General features: G+C 32.9%; 2 protein-coding genes across 3 annotated transcripts in view; one reads left to right on the forward strand and one right to left on the reverse strand.

Moving 5' to 3' along the window:
• Positions 1-3,787: 3,787 nt before the first annotated feature.
• PIG-P (phosphatidylinositol glycan anchor biosynthesis class P) overlaps positions 3,788-18,022 on the forward strand; it is a 271,287-nt gene continuing 257,052 nt past the window's right edge. Inside the window, exons 1-3 of one of the 2 annotated variants that reach the window (XM_089698679.1) lie at positions 3,788-4,092; positions 4,317-4,439; positions 4,561-5,164. In XM_089698679.1, the coding sequence (XP_089554805.1) occupies positions 4,679-5,158 (480 nt within the window). In that variant the 5' untranslated portion in view covers positions 3,788-4,092; positions 4,317-4,439; positions 4,561-4,678 and the 3' untranslated portion in view covers positions 5,159-5,164. Of the gene's footprint in view, positions 4,093-4,316; positions 4,440-4,560; positions 5,176-18,022 lie in introns of those variants that run through there. The other variant, XM_089698678.1, reaches the window with a different exon arrangement.
• LOC149485921 (serine/threonine-protein phosphatase 2B catalytic subunit 3-like) lies at positions 7,612-10,635 on the reverse strand. Its single transcript, XM_089699257.1, has one exon. It carries the CDS (start codon positions 10,385-10,387, stop codon positions 8,900-8,902), a length of 1,488 nt encoding a protein of 495 aa, XP_089555383.1. The 5' UTR covers positions 10,388-10,635; the 3' UTR covers positions 7,612-8,899.

Raw genomic sequence — 18,022 nt, forward strand, 5'->3', positions numbered from 1 at the left:
CACCGGCAAGTATTTTTGTTTATAAATATTGCCGTTTTTCCTTAAAATTAAACAATATTTACAAGCAATACGAATGACACAGTCAACCGTTCCTCTCATCACGTCAACATCACGTTTAGCTATACATTGCCTTTTACTATTGTCAACATCTGACAGGTCGGTTGTTATAACGGCCAGATGTTATCAAATGACAATTACAAGAAGCAATGTACTGCATTGTTAACGATAAAGAGTAAATAGTCGCAAGCTAGTGATGTGATGTGTTAAAATTTTTCGATATCGTAATACGATGTTTTTTTGCGTAATATGACGACTGATGGAATAATTGGATTATATTTTAATTTGAATTATATTTTATTTTTATAACTGATATATAACTTTTTAAACTAAGTACATCGATACAATCATTTTCGGACAATTTTACTGTCGATACAGAATCACATTAATTAAATATACAATAAAGGACATTCTTCGCTTAGGTTGACAAAACTATTTTATGTTAAATATATTCTTTGTAGATTTCCACAACGCCGTCCTGACATTAAGGACGAATGGATATCCGCGACTGGGAAAAGAAATTGGTTCCCTACAGGCTATAGTAGGATATGTTAAAAACATTTCAAAGAAGATGATTTCAATGTCACAACAAAAAGACGTACATTAAGTAATTGTTATAACTCTTATAATTTTTGGTGGTCTGGCGCGGTTCTGCATCAGGTGTTCGAGATTTTCAAATTTAAACTCTCAGTTTCTAAACCCCCTCCATTTTTTTTAATATATAATGTACAGACACTGTTTTATTATTTGTATATACTAGTTTGTATATATAGATAAATAAATATTTAAGTACATAACATGTTTTTATTTCTTATACCTATATGTACCTACAGTCTGCCGTGGGCCCACGAGATGAGCCTACCACTGTATTAAAATCAACAACTATATATTTCTTACTTGTTAACTATCACTTAACTATCGATAACAAGGCTGATGAAGTCTTACATCACTAAAGCGTTGAATGAACGTTAATGAAATTTCAACCTTATTTCTATGCGTTGAGGTTAAAAGTTATATCTATCAAAAATTAACGCCCTCTGTTGTCGAGTAGCCGAACTTTTTCGTATTTGAAGTTTCTAAGCAAAAGGAAACAAAACATCTTACGTACCTAGGGATGTTATACTAAAATAAACCGTAAAGTCGTGATTTAGGGTACATATTAAAATGCGAAATTTATTATTTATGTTAGTTTTCATTAAAATGAAGCTGTCCAATAAAAGGCATAGTTTACTTGTGTGAACTGTCTAGATATCGTTTTAAATGTGTGGATTTTGGCGACAGTGGTTTTCATACTAATTATGACATAATAGCACTTCTATGTGTCTTGTTATTTAGATTTCTATGTTGAGCATCTTTTATTCAATGCAACATTTAGCATTTGGTAATAAGAATACCGGAGACACCATCGACTACAGGATGTTTTAGGCCGGCCGCACAATGTAAGTATTTTTCTGTCAGAAAATTTCGGACGCCCGTCGACACCACACCGCACACTTGTCAGAAATTTCCTTCCGGCAAGTATGAGTTTAGTTCGCGGTTGGCCGGCAGCATAGTAGGTATAGTCTTGGGTTTAAAAAAGTAACAAAATGGATGACGATCGGTTACTTATTATTTTTGTATGTATTTACGTTACTGTTCTACTAAGTTAATAAAAATAAAATAAAACGTCTATACTGGGTTTATCCACTCAATTGCAGAAGATTTCATGACAGCCAATTTCACATGAAACATGTAATACCTAAATTCGATGATCAATTATTTTTCGTTTTTCAATTTCCGTTATCAAATCTTCCATTTCTGTCATCTTGTCTTGCCGTGCGAAGTAAACGCGTGCATCCTCCACGGCGTCCGTTCAATACACGTTCAATATCTGATGGAAATTTCTGACAGATGTTCGGGGTCTACACAAATTTAATGTATGGAGAATTCCGAATTTCTGATCCGAATCCCTTCCGAATTTCTGATCAAAAAAATTCTGACGTCCGATCGTTTGCATCCGGCACTCATCAGCACAGCTCATCGAAGCGGACGTCAGACACGTCAGAATTCTGATAGTATGCGGGGTCCTTAACTATAACAAACCGTGTTTTCCAATTACAGCACTAGAGCGCATTGTGCGGCATAATCTTAGATCATTAAGTAATGGATAACACTCGCAGGCGTTTCCCCTTTTGCCGAGGTATAAGATTATTCGAATCGAAAAATCTTATGCTTTCATAAAAACTACTTGCGTAATCGATTACAAACACTCTGTGTATTCGTTAAACATCGAAAGGACGTCTGCGAGTGCTCCGCTAAAAATGCCGTTTTGTACGGTCAAGTCTTGCAGAAGCAATTCAAACATGTCGAATATTAAAAAAGATGGAATAACCTTTCATTTGTGTATATTTTTTTTTTAACATACATTTCTAATTAAATACAATTTCTAATAATCGTCGATGTATCGTTTAGCGATATGATCAAGACAAATAATCGAGTCATGTTTACTCGATCATTGATGCGGCCCCACGAGACTATCATGGAAAGAAAATATACAAATTTAATCTTTATGAACTAAGAGATAAAGTTGAATTTAAAACGCGATAATGAACCGCATTCCTTACGAGACTATCTTGTAAAGAAATACAAATTTAATCTTTATGACCTAAGTGATAAAGTTGAATTTAGAACGCGATATTGAACCGCACCCCACGAGACTATCTTGGAATGAAATACAAATTTAATCTTTATAAACTTGGTGATAGAGTTGAATTTAAAAACTCGTCGCTTAAAAGGTCGTAAATTTTTACGACTTTCGTTTACACAAATTATTTTTGTGAATGTGTGATTGTGTTTCATTGTGTTTCATCAGTGTGAGTTACCCTCCCCGCACCAAAATCAGCAGAAAGTTTAGTTAGAACATTTGCCAGCGTACTCCATCCATTACTTAATGATCTAAGGGCATAATGCTTAACGTTGAATGTTCCAACTACAGCAACGCTTCGCACAATCGAGCACTCTTAAAAGTAACGCGCGTGAATTGATGCGTGCAATCGATTTATCGTTAGTAATTATTAATTGTTGGAAAAAAATTTAAAGCTTTCGTTTCAATGTAGTTTTTTCGAAATAATCAAAGTTAATTCAAATTGTGTTAAAAAAATAAATATAAGTATGGATGAAGGTACAAACATTGAAAAAAATGTTAATGAAATAATCAAAATCCAAATTACTTAAAATAACCGTAAATATTTTTAACCAATTATTATGAATACCACTTTATTTACACATTAATGAGGTTATTGCTTACTCTATGAATATTTTTTTTTCAACACTGAACTTAGCGCAACCTGCTGGTGCGTTTCACGTTCCAATTATAATTATAATAAGCATCAGCATAATTCGGCATTGTGCGCCACTGAGTCGCATTATGCTCTGTAATTGGAAAACAGCCAAAATATATGAAAAGAGCGCGTCCGACGGGCGTCAGAAATTTTCTGACAGAAAAATTCTTACAATGTGCAGCCGCCCTATAAGTATATAGCATCCGAAATTCAGAAGTGATGGTTTGAATCACGAGTCCGGAGTCGATAAAATTTTGTAAGTAAGCGCACTAGTCCACAGAGCAAGTAATTGCATGAATTGCACTACAATACATATTCTTGCAATGAATAGACTATCATAGGTGTCAATTTGACGTCCAATGTCATTGCGATTTCGGATTCGGATTTCGGTTACCTACCAACAATGTCATTTGATTGTAGCAAGATTTGTTCATTGTAGTGTGATTTGTGAACCCAATATTTTAGAAATTAAGTTCATAATTTATTTAGGAGAATTGAATCAGAAAAAAATTATTCATTTTACTTTTGTACTATAAGTCGAATTGTAAGAAGTTTTATGAGAAAGCATCAATTAGTATTAGCACAGGTATTAGACAGAGTACAATAATCATAATATTTATTTTGATATTAAAACAGTCCATAGAAATAGGAAATAAATATACTTATTAAGTTCAATAAAATATGTACTAGTTATGGCAGAAAAAAATAAAAAAGTGTAAGTAACTTTTATAGTTTTAGTTTTGCTCACACACTATAAACTAACCAAAAATACTACATATATTATCTAAAACCTTTCTAAAACATATTCATTTAAAATTTTGACAAATACTTCATACTTTATATCTATTAAGCTCCTTATTGTTTAAATTTATGTAATATATTTTAAGAACAAGTATAGTGTATAATTATGACCTTACACTATATTCCTTTTTATTAAAGGTATTTAACTATACCATTCCCGACTTCTGATGATGCACAATTGGCTTATGAAGTATTGAATGTAGATAAGGAATTAAAAGGTGTAGAACGAAATATTTCTACTGATAAAGCCAATCTCATTGTGTAAGTATAAACTTTATTTTATAAACAAGTAAAAATAATTACCTACTTAAAAGGTATGAATGGGCTTAAAATTTAATATCAATATTGTGATACTTACAGAAATATTTCTTAATATTTACAGAAATTTTGAAAGCAGTGACTTTAAAAGATTACGGGTAACAGTGAATGGATTTCTCCAAAATTTAATTTTAGTGACAAAAACTATGGGCATGTTCAATGGTTACTAATAGACAGACAAGATGCCAGAACATACACCAGCACCAACCCCTGCAAGATCATTATATGGCTTTTTTATGTATTTGTTTAGTAAAACATTTTTAACTGTCTATTGTGTATGGGCTATAATTCCAGATCAATACTTATATCATTTAAATATTTACTACTTCCCCCAAAAATATTGGTCAACAGCAGTTCCAATACAATGTCTGGTAGCATTGACATTATTTGCTTTCATTATTTATCCTAGTGCTAATTTAATATTGACATGCCCAATTGACAATAAAAGCACTATTTGTGATAAATTTAGCAGTACTCATTGTAACAATAATAAAAACCGTGAGTGTAAACCAAACTTTTGTATATGTACAAATGACAAAAAATGTATGAAAAATTATTACTCTGCTTCGCCTCAAGAGTATGAAGAAAATACTGTACGTCAATTGCATGATATTGATATGCGATATGTGTGTAAAAAGTTATATCTATTTGATTCAAAATAAAACTTTGTTATAATTTACGTTTGTTTTTATTAGACGTATGTTTCCCAGAGATAAAAAGCGCACTGCAGTGTATACAGAAAAACAAATTAATTATAACAAGAGACTAACACGACAAAATAAATAAATTACTAGCGGTCCGCCCCGGCTTCGCCCGTGGTACATAATATTTACGTTTTCTCTACATAAGAACCATCCTCATACTACAAGGAATATAATAAAAAAAGAATTATCGAAATCGGTCCACCCGTTCACACGTGATGCCGTGACAACGCGAAACGGGTTTCATTTTTATGTATAGGTATAGATTATTATCCTAATAATATTATAAATGCGAAAGTTTGTATATTTGTTTGTACTTAACTCCTTCACGCAAAAACTGTTGAACCATTTTCATGATTTTGTCACACACATAGAGTTTCAAATTTTAAATTGGATTTATTTACCGTTTTTTACATCAGAGATCAAGTATGATTCTTTTTCTTCTGCTGACCAGGCGAACTAGTGGTCCGCCGCGCCGCGACTAGTCCCAGGGATTGTGCACACCACGTACATACGTATCCAACGCTGAAGATTATTTGAAATTGGTCCAGTTCTGAGATGATCGCATTCAAACAAACACAGCTTTATCTCTTATTTAAATATGTATAAAATTCTCGTGTCACAATGTTAGTTACCTCAGTCCATATTCCTTCGAAGCGACTGGACCGATTCTCATAAAATTTTGTAAGCCTATTGGTAGAACTGAGAATAGACCAAAATCTATTTTTTATACCCCTAAATGATAAGAGTAAGTCAGAAAACGTTTGCCGGGACAGCTAGTGTGATTATCTTATTTTTTTATGCTTGTTACCATACTCCTCCGAAATGGCTGGACCGATTCTCATGAAATTTTGTGTGCATATTGAGGTCTGAGAGTATGGCAAAACAACGTTTGCCGGATCCGTTAATAAAATAAGTAGTTAAGGCTTTTACATGCGCTAATAACCTTGACCATACTTGACGGATCTCAAACCTCTCCCGCTGCACCTTCTTTTTTCCTCGCATTTTGTATTTAAAAAGATACTAATCAGTGAAACAAAATATCCTCGTCAGGCCTACTGTTGTGTAACTGATAATTTATTAAACATAAAATTTTCAGAGCTCTAAGTCAGCAGGTTACGAAGTTTATAGAGTATTTGCGGAAAAATCGATGACCACGGCACATTTTTTTTCTAGAAATCTATTAACTTTGGAAAAAAGTCCTCGCGAGCAATTAAAGATCAAAGACCATGCTATTTTATATATTTTTTTCGGTATTGTGCTTTATGTTGTACCAGACTTTATAGAGGTTGAACATAGTCGAAATTGCCGGGTAACGCCTTAAAGGTTTGATTAGATCAATAGATTAAGAAGGTAGGTAAGTAGGTACCTATGTATGCAAGTTCCGTCGTCACGGTAAGAAAACTTAGATACCTACATTATTATTATTGAATCGAGATAAATAAGATCACGAAGAACGATAATAATCATAACTCTTACCGCAATAACAGCTAGAAGAGTAGGTAATAAAGCGCATTGTCTCGGGTGGAGAGCTAGTTCTGCTTAATATTATAATGTTTGCAACTCAATCATAAAAAATATTAAACCATTTTGACATTTTTAGAAATAAATTAGGCAGATTTTAATTATATATAAGTAAACTTAATCCCATTTATTGATGAGTACCTATGTATTGAATTTTTCAGAATTTATTATCAATCTATCGTTCACTGTGCATATGAATGGAATAGATTATTATTGCTATTGCATAAGTCGAAGATATAACTGAAAATATGCGTAATGCGTATGAAGGCAACGGAATAATATATTCTGTAAGCGAATGTGTCACACTCACTTAATTATTTTATTTACATAAGTGTATCTGCGTTATTTCTGTATTTATAGAACCAAGTCTTTTAGGAATAGAATGGATCATTTAATCTACCGGATCATGTTATTATAATATGGTTGAAGAAACAGTTGGTATTATAGGTACCTACATGACACAAAAATAAATAATTAATAAGTAGGTAGATATTATGTTATTTGTAAAATCCTTCCTTTCTGATAGAAAATAACACAGATTTATATGCGTGTGTTTGTGTTGCATACTGTGTCAAATAACTACTTCAAATTCTTGTATAACTTTAGTAAAATAATTTTTTAGCCTGCAATGCTGATCGCATGTTACAAGACATTTTTTTGTAAGTAAGTAGGGTAAAACATCAAAAACTAAGAATATTTCAAATTGTGTAACAATAATTAGTTTTTACTCACGTTACAATTATAATATTGCGACAAGCGACCATTGCGGCATTGTTCATTCGCTTTGAATTCTATAAAATAAGTACCAAAGGACGGTATAATATTTGTGTGAATGTCGTAACCTTCATGCCTTAATCTTTCAATAAATCAATGGGACATTGAAACTATACTTTAATGGAGCTCAATGTTAATATATTTTATAAGGATAAAACAACACTTCCCATGATTAGTACAAAATAAAATTAAATATATTGTTAGTTTTACATAGGTAGAATTTATTTAAAAGTACAGAAACATATGAAGGACTACACACCAAATTGAGATAAAATACTTAGTAACTGACTTTGAAAGTTATGTAAGCCACTTGTAGTATTCACAATGTTAACTTATTGCATCAAGAATATTTGGCAGACCAAAAGAGATTTTCCAACAGTGCATAGGTCATTAAACCTTTATAATTATTAATAATTAAGTGAAATATTAAATAGAAGCTGTAAGAAAATCTGCAATTAGACTAGCCGCTACATCTTATATACCGAAACATTATGACTAAGAAACTTTAATATGTGATGTTCCAGCATACAAGTTCAGCTGCATGCAGGCAACAAGGAGCCAGCATACATCCAAATATAAATTAATTTAAGTATATTTTAGATAGTAATTTAATATATTTTGTACAATAAAATACAATTAAGTACAACTTGTAGCAAAGATATTAAAGAGAGTAATATTTATCTCAAGTGTTAAAGCTGCAATAACGTGTGTGTACGCACAAGGCATATTTACACAGCACACACGTTCGGCAACAATACACCATGTGCTGAACACTATAGTACATAATTATTTATTACTTAATAGATTATAAAGACACGCCCAAGCTGAGAACTTCACCACTTACTTTACAATTTCAATGCATGATTAGCCAATGAACATGCCTGTACTCCCCTAGCAAATTGCTATTAAATAATACATTGATCTTCGCTTAATATCACAGCTAATTATGCTTTGAAAATTATAGACATGTCTAATTTTCACTAATGTAGATAACAATGTAGAATATAAGAAGATAATCTGAATAAATTTATATTACAATATCATGTCTTTTTTTCATATGAAAAATTTAAAATTACATTACCAAAAATTAAACAGTGCAGCGCATTATAAATAAATGTGCAACCTTATTATTTAATTGACTAAACAAATTTGTTGCCTGCAGATCTGATATATTTTAAATATCGAAAGATAATATCTTAAGAGAAATTTTAATTTTATCTATTGAAAAAAAGTTAAATCCAAATTTTTAAATGTTTAGTATCTATGACAATTCCCTTCAAATCCACCTAGTTATCATGAAAGTGAAATATCATTCCAAAGCTTAAGTCTCCTTCACACATATTTCACCACCACTCCTATTGTGGACAAACAAGTACGGATCGAAGAGAAGCATCAAGGAGCACTTCACGAGTGTGCATTGCTGTTAACATGTGGTTTCTTGTCCTGTACTTCTGGTGTGCGCTGACCGTCACGCCGCGGTGGCATACGCTCATTAATGGCATCCAACCCTTTAGCCTCAGCAAAAGAGGTAATCTTGTGGTTAGGAGAGAAGCCCTGTAGAGCATTCTTTAATGAAGTTTTTCCTCCTGATAGGGCTCCAAGAGGTAATGCACCAGTAGGTGTGAGCCCTTTAAGCTGGAGTACAGATTCACTTTCTTCACGTAGCACAGAGAACACATGAGCCATCTTTCCAATGGCACGAATTTTGTTACGTATGACTTCTTTCCTGAGATTAGCTTCCTCCAATGCATCATCACCTTCTGTCATAAGCTCATCATCAGAACAAATATTTAAGACATTGACCAGCATTTCTGTAACTTTCTCACCAACAAATGGAAGAGACCAGGTAAAAACATCCATAAAGTTGGGTAACCAATATGGATGAGGTGAGCAGTTAAATTGCCTGATGTTCATGACATTATTCTCATACTTGAGAACAGCAGCTTTGTTATTGTAAACATCCAAGTAGTTAGGAGCAGAGAAAATGGTGATAAGACTTGGAAAGCCAGTTGTTTGGCTTTTACGATACATTCGGTAGCCAGCATCTTGGGCTTCATGTGCACGGATGATAGATAATAAATTATTTCTTTGGAGAAAATCACAACAAGCAGCATAGCTATAGAAATATGAACAACCTCTCACAGAGTTGTGCGAAAAATGTTCAGCATTTTTCTCATTTCCAAAATCCTCCAAAGGATCTGACCACAGCAAATCACACATAGCTCCAAATGCAGGTGGTTCTTTGAATCTATCTAGTTTACGAATATCGTCTAAGCTGTTGATTTCTGGAGATAGGCCTCCATGTACACATAGGAACTGCTGGTTCATAAGAGCAGCAAGAGGTAAGCAATCGAAAGCCTCCATACAAGCATCGTACACCTTTTCTGAGTACTTGATTTTACATTCTTGTTTGAAGGTAAAATATTCTGTCAAGTGTCGACACTCGTGATTGCCGCGTAACAGAAATAATGTCTTCGGGTAACATAATTTCAAAGCCCAAAGGTAGAGCACACATTCTATACTAAAATAACCTCGATCGACATAATCACCTAAGAATAAATACTTGGTGCATGAAGGAGAACCTCCCACTTCGAATAATTTCATCAAATCGTAAAACTGGCCATGGACGTCCCCGCACACGGTCACCGGTGAATCAATTTCGATCATAGTTTTTTCTGATCGCAAAAGGGTGGCACCATCTTGAATAATTCGTAAAGCCGCATTTTCCTCAATCCTACCCTCTAAGATAAAATGTTGCTTCAGTACATCTGGTAGAGGTTTCCCAGTTTTCTCATCGAATACTTCAGATACAGTGAGCTTATGGCTGGGAGGGAAAGCAACACTTTGGATCATACGCTGCGTAGTCGAAACTTTTTCATTGCTCCCGGACATATTTGTCACATAAAAAACACTAGGTCTAATCCATACACGCCACTATTTTCAAAATGGCAGAATAGATATAATACTAAATCAGAATCCCGATTTCACGAGAGAGAAACTACTGCGCACTGAAAAACAATGCGCAAACATCTGGCGAGTGGTCAATAAAATAAACAGGGATATCGAGCGCGTTTTATTACTTTTGAACATATCACTGAAATAGGTAGTAACACTGGCAAAATCAGGTAGGTGTTGTTGCCAGTATTTTTGCAATAGAATCAATGTTGCCATTTCATAAAAGCTTATCTAGGTCAAATTAAAATGTTATTTATACGAAAATAATTTAAGTAAATAAATCTAACATACTGCTTTCTTACAAAAAATTATGGCCCTTTTGAGTTAATATCAAAATTTAAATTAGATATTCGGTAACTTGAGAGCTGCACTTAAAATATTTGTATTTTTATTGATTATTAGAACGTAAATAATTGTGTAAAGAATTCAGGTAAAAGGGTAAATTAAGTTATGAAGAACTAAAACTATTTAAAATAAAGAAGTTTTTAGCTAAATTTACATTCACGTTAAATGTGACCTTGAACTGCGAACAGCAATAGTGTTTCTTCTTTTTATAACATTTTATTTTCTACCCCCATAAGTATAATATGTTTGATTGTCACGGCTTTTTGTTAAATTTTATAACATTGAAAAATCATGACTTAATGACAAAATAATCATTTTATTCCTAAGGGCGTATTCAGAAAGAAAGCTTGAAACTATATAAGCGCTTATAAGTTTCAAGCTTTCTTTCTGAATACGCCCTAAAATAGGTAATATTGAATAATATCATTTCAATATAACTAAACTTGGAAGATTGTCTTAATACTGAATGAATGAATGAATGAAATGAAAACGCTTATATAAATGTACACCATTACAAATATAATAGGAAAAAGACATATAGGTAAACTAGAATCTGATGGCAATTAGGGAAATCAAAATTTAGAGTGTGCAACCCCAGGGAAAATGGACTGAACGATCTTGATACTGCGTATTTTTTATTTTGTCCTCAATATCATTAGTCACATTACACAAGTGGATAATACTGTATTTATTAATGAGATATCCACGTATTATTATATAGGTACTTATTACATGTATAATGTACATATTACTTTTCTAAATACCTATATTTGAATATATATAATTATGGCATGTGAAAATATGGATATAATGATAATGCAGATCAAAACTTATTTACTATATTTAACGATTGTTTATAATTTTTAAAGTGAAACTTTTATTACATCGTCTCAAACTTTTTAGTCTGTGTAGCGCATGTCGCGTGTATCGCGGCTGCCGAGTAGGTACAACCTACTCGGCACCCGACCGTCACGCGACATGCGCTACACAAAGCAGTGTTCGGCATAGAGTAAAGTAATACTGTGGTGTTCAGAACCGTTCGAACAGTTTCACTTTTACCGTGGTTTCATAAAACCACACAACATTTTTTATAAAATAAAACAATCTTAATCTTAATCTTAATACTATTATAAAGGCGAAAGTTTGTATGGATGTATGGATGTATGGATGTATGGATGTTTGTTACTCTTTCACGTAAAAACTACTGAACCGATTACAATGAAATTTAGCACACATATAGAGGGTAACTCGGATTAACACATAGGATAGGTTTTATCCCGGAAATCCCACGGGAACGGGAACTATGCGGGTTTTCCTTTGAAAACGCGGGCGAAGCCGCGGGCGGAAATCTAGTAATAAAATAAAATCATGTTTATTTTCGTAAGTATTAACACATTATAAAATTGACTTGTACACCTTGGACTTGACAAATAGCCGAATTGGAAACTCCTGTAATAAGTTTTCATAAAATTATATTTTAATCAACAAAGTACAAACAATATTATAGTTACCTATTAATTATAACATTTTTAAATTAAAGTATCAAAACGGGTAAGTCCAACTTAGCAATAAAATCTTTCACGCGCTTTAAAATTGAAAACTGTGATGTGTTTGACCCTTCTCCATCGAATATTTTTCTATGCACATTGTAAACAACACCTCTTGCTTGTGATCGCAGCGGTTTTATCGACATTTCGAAGATTTTGAAGACAAAATCCTAAAAATTAATCATCAACACAAATAATTTGACAACCAATTTGATAGTTGTCAAATAAAGTTGCCACATGAAAATCCCGTATTTTTTAAATATAAATATGCCATCAGATTCTGGTAGACCTATACATCCACAAATGAGAGAGACAAGCTCAATTGGCGGACTTATGGCTTTAGTAGCCATCTCTTCCAGGCAACCATACACAATACTGTAGAGATACCTAGGTCCTAGGTAATAGGCATGTAATGTAATTAAAAATTGCAATATCTCAGTTTATTAAATAGGTAAATATTTTTTTATTTTTATTATAGTCGTTAAACATCGTAAACAGCTTAATACAACAATGACTCACTTTCATGAAATGTATGTAAAATTTTCTTTGCGTAGGTATTTTGTAATTGTAACCTACCTTACCTCAAATACCTTACTTTCAAACGTTGCTGTAGTAACATTACAATTATTGTAAAGGTGTAGAAGTATTTATAGCAGCATGAAGTAATCATTGTAATTTATAGCACATGAATATGAAATGAGGCGGGAAAAGAACGAATGAGCCGCGGATGAGTTCAACAACTAAATTCAGCGTAGGTACACTTTTGTCTTTTTAAAATAGGTAGGTTGGTTGGTACCGAATAACAGTTATATATATTGAGGTATAATACTATTGTTTTACATGGGCTTAGTTTATAGGTAGTCTCTCTCTACTCTTTCATACGCTGCAGCTGTATGTAGATTGTAGATATTTACCATTTGGACACTATTTTTGAGACCCTAAAGTGGGTCAAGAGAGATTGAATCTTGTTTAATTATTATTATACCTATGTTAATTAAATTTTAAATCATTAACAATGTGTAAAATAAATAATAAAAAAACCTACCTATAATTACTTGGAGAATAAAAACATACATAAGAAGGATGGTTTTATATGGAAATTCCATTACAACTATTAATTTTATTTGGAATATTTCTTAAAAGTATTTACTTAATGAAAATAGAACTCTAGGACGTGAAATATAAAAATAATACTTAACCGATTTTTACTAAATGCATATGGATGTATTCATGTATACACTGTAACTTAGGTACATATTCCAAAATAGTAATTTTTAAAAATTTTGTCTGTTTGTTCTGGCAAATCTCAGGAACGGCTGGACCGATTTTAACGGGACTTTCACTGACAGATAGCTGTTATTATAAGAAGTAACTATTTTTTACCGATATTCCCACAGTAACATACAGAATTAAAGGGAAAAATTTAATCACGCGCGTGGTTAAAGCCGCGGGGCGCAGCTAGTAAAAAATATAGGTAATGATTCTTTAGTTTTTTGAAGTGGAACTTCTTACGGCGCGGTGAGACTAATATTTCAAGGTCACGTCATATGGCAATAACGTCACGTCATGGAGTAAGACGACGATTTTGGTATCTTTTAATCCTGCCAAAGAAGTTTCTCTTCTGACACATGTTCTCGGCACACGCCACACACGCTCTTTTTTTGTCAAATTAAAGCGTAGACCTTAACAAAATCTTAGTAAAGTATCAGATTGCAGAACAATCCTATAATTATGTGAATGTAAGTATATTTAACCGCGGTTTAGCAAAGCAATTATTACCCTAGAGTTATAAATAGCCGCTAAAGATAAAAATACTACACTACATTGGACGACGTATGATAACGCTAACAATCGTGGTTATCATAGGAAAGATGTAACGGAGCGACAAAACATCTCTCTCAAATATTTGAAAATCTTATCTTGTATTGTTAGCTGAGCCAAGTAATGGATTTAGTAGGCTTATTTTCGATCATTAATCGTAATATGAATACAATGTTAGCATGAAACATGTTTAACCGTAGAGTACCTAGTGATTTTTATACTTATATAGAAATAGGTACCAAATGTATGCATTTATGTTGTCTTGTAGGATGAATGAAATTATTTCAGTCTTCAGAACGATGACTGATGACTGCTGCAGTTGTCGATACAATGTCACGCGCTTGGTGTTTTTCATAATAAGTCCATCATAGAGTACATTGAATATACGGAAGTCCATCCTATGAAAGATTATGGATATCTCCCCTGAGTTATATATTATGTTCTGTGGTGGATATTCTCTTCTAATGCACGTGCTATTGCTTCTTTTGTACCTGCTAACGGTTTTAAATATTATCTAGCCTAATGGTGGGTACACACGTACATACTTGCTAGTCGAGCAAGTCTCTTCGAACAAAGCTATAGCACAGACATGCTTGAACTCGCGTCTACACGTAAAAGCTTGCGCGAAGATCATGTTCAGTGTGCGTTGAAACTCTCCGAGCAATAGACGATACGTTGTTGTGTTTGGTGGGAAATTTTTTTCTTCTCTCTCCTCCAAGATGCCCTTAGAGAGTTAATTTTTTTTATCACTCCATTTCTGGCAATGTTTGGTTCCACCGTTTTGCATAATAAAATGAAACGATCATATGCAGCGTTTCTTTTACCCTTGTCGCTGTACTCTTTTAACGTTGTTTTCCATAAACACTCTTCTTCTCGATACATGTTTATAAATTGTTCTACAAAATCACGAGTAAACGCTCGAAAGTCCAACATTTCAGCTGCGCACGCACAACCTTTTCGATTAATCACTCGCTCACGACTGACATGCTCGAAGTAGCAGCTACACGTACAAACAAGATTGCTTCGAACATCGAGCAAAAATTATGGAGGTTTGAATCTTGCTCGAATCGAAGTCGTTGGATTGAATTCGAGCATTTGTCTTGAGACTTGCATGGTACACACATTCGTACTTGCTCGAGATCGAGCAAGTTTATCGAGCATGTGCGTACGTGTGTACCCACTATTAGAGCGTTTTCACATTATCCGATCCGATATCGGATATCGGACGCCGATAGCCGATATCCGATATCGGTTACAATTTGCCCTTTCACATTGTCCGATAAAATCGTTCCGATATCATCATGAGTGCTGCCAGAAATTTTTTGAGAAAACTAAAATAATTGCCAGTTGATAAAAAAAAAGGTATAATTAAAAAAAATCAAATGTTATAAATCATAGTTGTACATGTACATTAAAAATAACTACGATAAAGAAAAACAACTTCAAAAAAGAAAAGTAAAATGTAAAAAAAGATTTGATATCACAAATTACTGCATATTATTTAGATGTGCTATTTATTAAATAGTTTTGATATCGGTCATTTGTATAACATAATATACTTATGTTAACACATTATAAATTAAATAAATTTATATCAATACCTACTACAACCTAGTATTAGTTAATAGTTTTAGTAATAGGTACCATGGACGAATATAATTTATATTTGTCTATGGTAATACATATTAGTAAATACCTTTCAAAATCTATTATTTATGTATTTTTAGCAAGACGTACCTAGTCATTTAGTCATTTTTTCACTACATACATTTATAAAAGTTCATGTAGTACCTATGATAAATTTATTAAGTGATACAATCTTTGTTCACATTTTCTTTTCTTTTTCTTATTACACTGTAATATCCTAAAATAATATTGTCACTCGTTCAAATATATTTGTAATATGATTGTTGTAATTTCCTGTAAGTAAAGATACATAAATTATTTTCTTGTCATAAACAATTATTTTAGAATTAAGAGTTTTCAAACTTTGTATTCTTTGTTGTAAATTCAAAATAAAAATAAAATCGGTGTGAAATCTCCTCCTTTTTTTGAAGTCGGTTAAAACCAAAGCACTCAATGACAACAATACAATAAACAGCACCAACATCCGAGTAGGAGGAGGAGCGAGGCCGAATGAAATAAAATAAAGATGATAGACACTAATGTTTTCGAAGATAGATATTTGAATTTAAGAACGCAATATATTTTTGTTTACTTCAGTTCAGCCAATTGTCGTATATTTTAATACGGCAAATAAAAATACCTGCCGTATAAATCGTATTTTAATGCCTATAAATACTTAAATGTGTGTTTTCTTAATAAAAAAAGGTTTCTTTTAATAGAAAGGGTTTTAGGTTAAAAGAAAAGAATTTTTTTAAAGATTGAGCGCCCCATAAGACTGAAAATACACAAACTAGTGCTTTTTTGCTGTTGGTATACTGCCTTTTCTAAAATTGAGTTGGCAACACTGAACATTATCGTCCGATAGCCACTGGGAATATCGGTGTCGGCTCCGATATCCGATATCGGACCGGACAATGTGAAAGACAGGCACATATTTCATACATTTTACTTCCCTCCGATATCGGATATCGGCTATCGGCTTCCGATATCCGATATCGGATCGGATAATGTGAAAACGCTCTTACGTACATGTTCTCTGCTACAGTTGGCCTTTGCCGTAAGCTTTTAAATATTTTCGAATATCTTTTTTAAAATTAAAAGAAATAACACAGCGTTAAATAGGGTTTATTCGCTTGGCAAGCGACCGCAAGCGGTACATACCTACCTAGATTATCTTTTTTTGTAGTAATATTGTATGAATTATTTATTTTTATTGTTTTCACTACCTGGGTCCCCTGGATGTCGTCGTCGTCAAAGAATATCTTATCCTCATTTCATTTCGGTACATGGTGGCTAATAAAATGTTTTTCTACCTATTTCTATTTTGAACTTCAGCATTATTATCTGGTTCAGAAGAAGAAATAAGTACAAATTGTAACAACTCAATAATTTATTCTTATAACTTACGAATTATTGTTCTCAATGCACAAAATATTATTATAGTTATGTACCTATTTGTTTTTTTTGTAAAAAAATTGACATCCGCAATTATTATAATATAGGTACTACCTACATAGTAACTAATAAGTATACCTAACCGACTTACGCTTGGACTTACGATGTAGATATACAATAAGGATTATTTTGTTAGTCGAGCATATAGTGCATAATATAGGGGTGCATACTGCACACACATATTTATACGGCTATGGCGTATGATTTAAAACAGAAGTTGTATATTGTAGTAGGTAGTATTGGTATTTAAAAAGTTACCTCTAGAATAGAACTTTCTAGTATTCTCTGTGAAGTATTAATTTAACCAAACCCTCTGCTATAAACAGAGAAAGAGGTAGAATTCGATTCGTGAATTGAATTCTACCTCTTTCTCTGTTTCGAGAGAAAATTCGAATTGTGGTCACAAGCCATTTTGCCAGAGAGCTCGTTTGAGGAGTGCCACATTTATAGGGAATTTGATGACGATTTTGAACTTTTAAACTACATTAGCGTTTCAATCCATCAATAAAATACGTAAAGAATTTATACAATGTAAATTGTAGTATTTAACGCCTTTTTAGAGAAGTCATAGAATCACAACTACACGTGATTGGTACCTACTACAAAATATGTACCTACCTTATGCTTACCTCTGCTTGAAATCATTGGACTGGTATAATTTATAAAAATGAACTTGATGGATAAAAAATGTTGTGTGGTTTTATGAAACCACGGTAAAAGTGAAACTGTTCGAACGGTTCCGAACACTGCTTTGTGTAGCGCATGTCGCGTGACGGTC

The sequence above is a fragment of the Colias philodice genome, chromosome 9 (genome assembly GCF_061535455.1).
Source record: "Colias philodice isolate Cphi_HAF_F1 chromosome 9, ilColPhil1 Martin Lab GWU primary, whole genome shotgun sequence".
Taxonomy (NCBI): domain Eukaryota; kingdom Metazoa; phylum Arthropoda; class Insecta; order Lepidoptera; family Pieridae; genus Colias; species Colias philodice.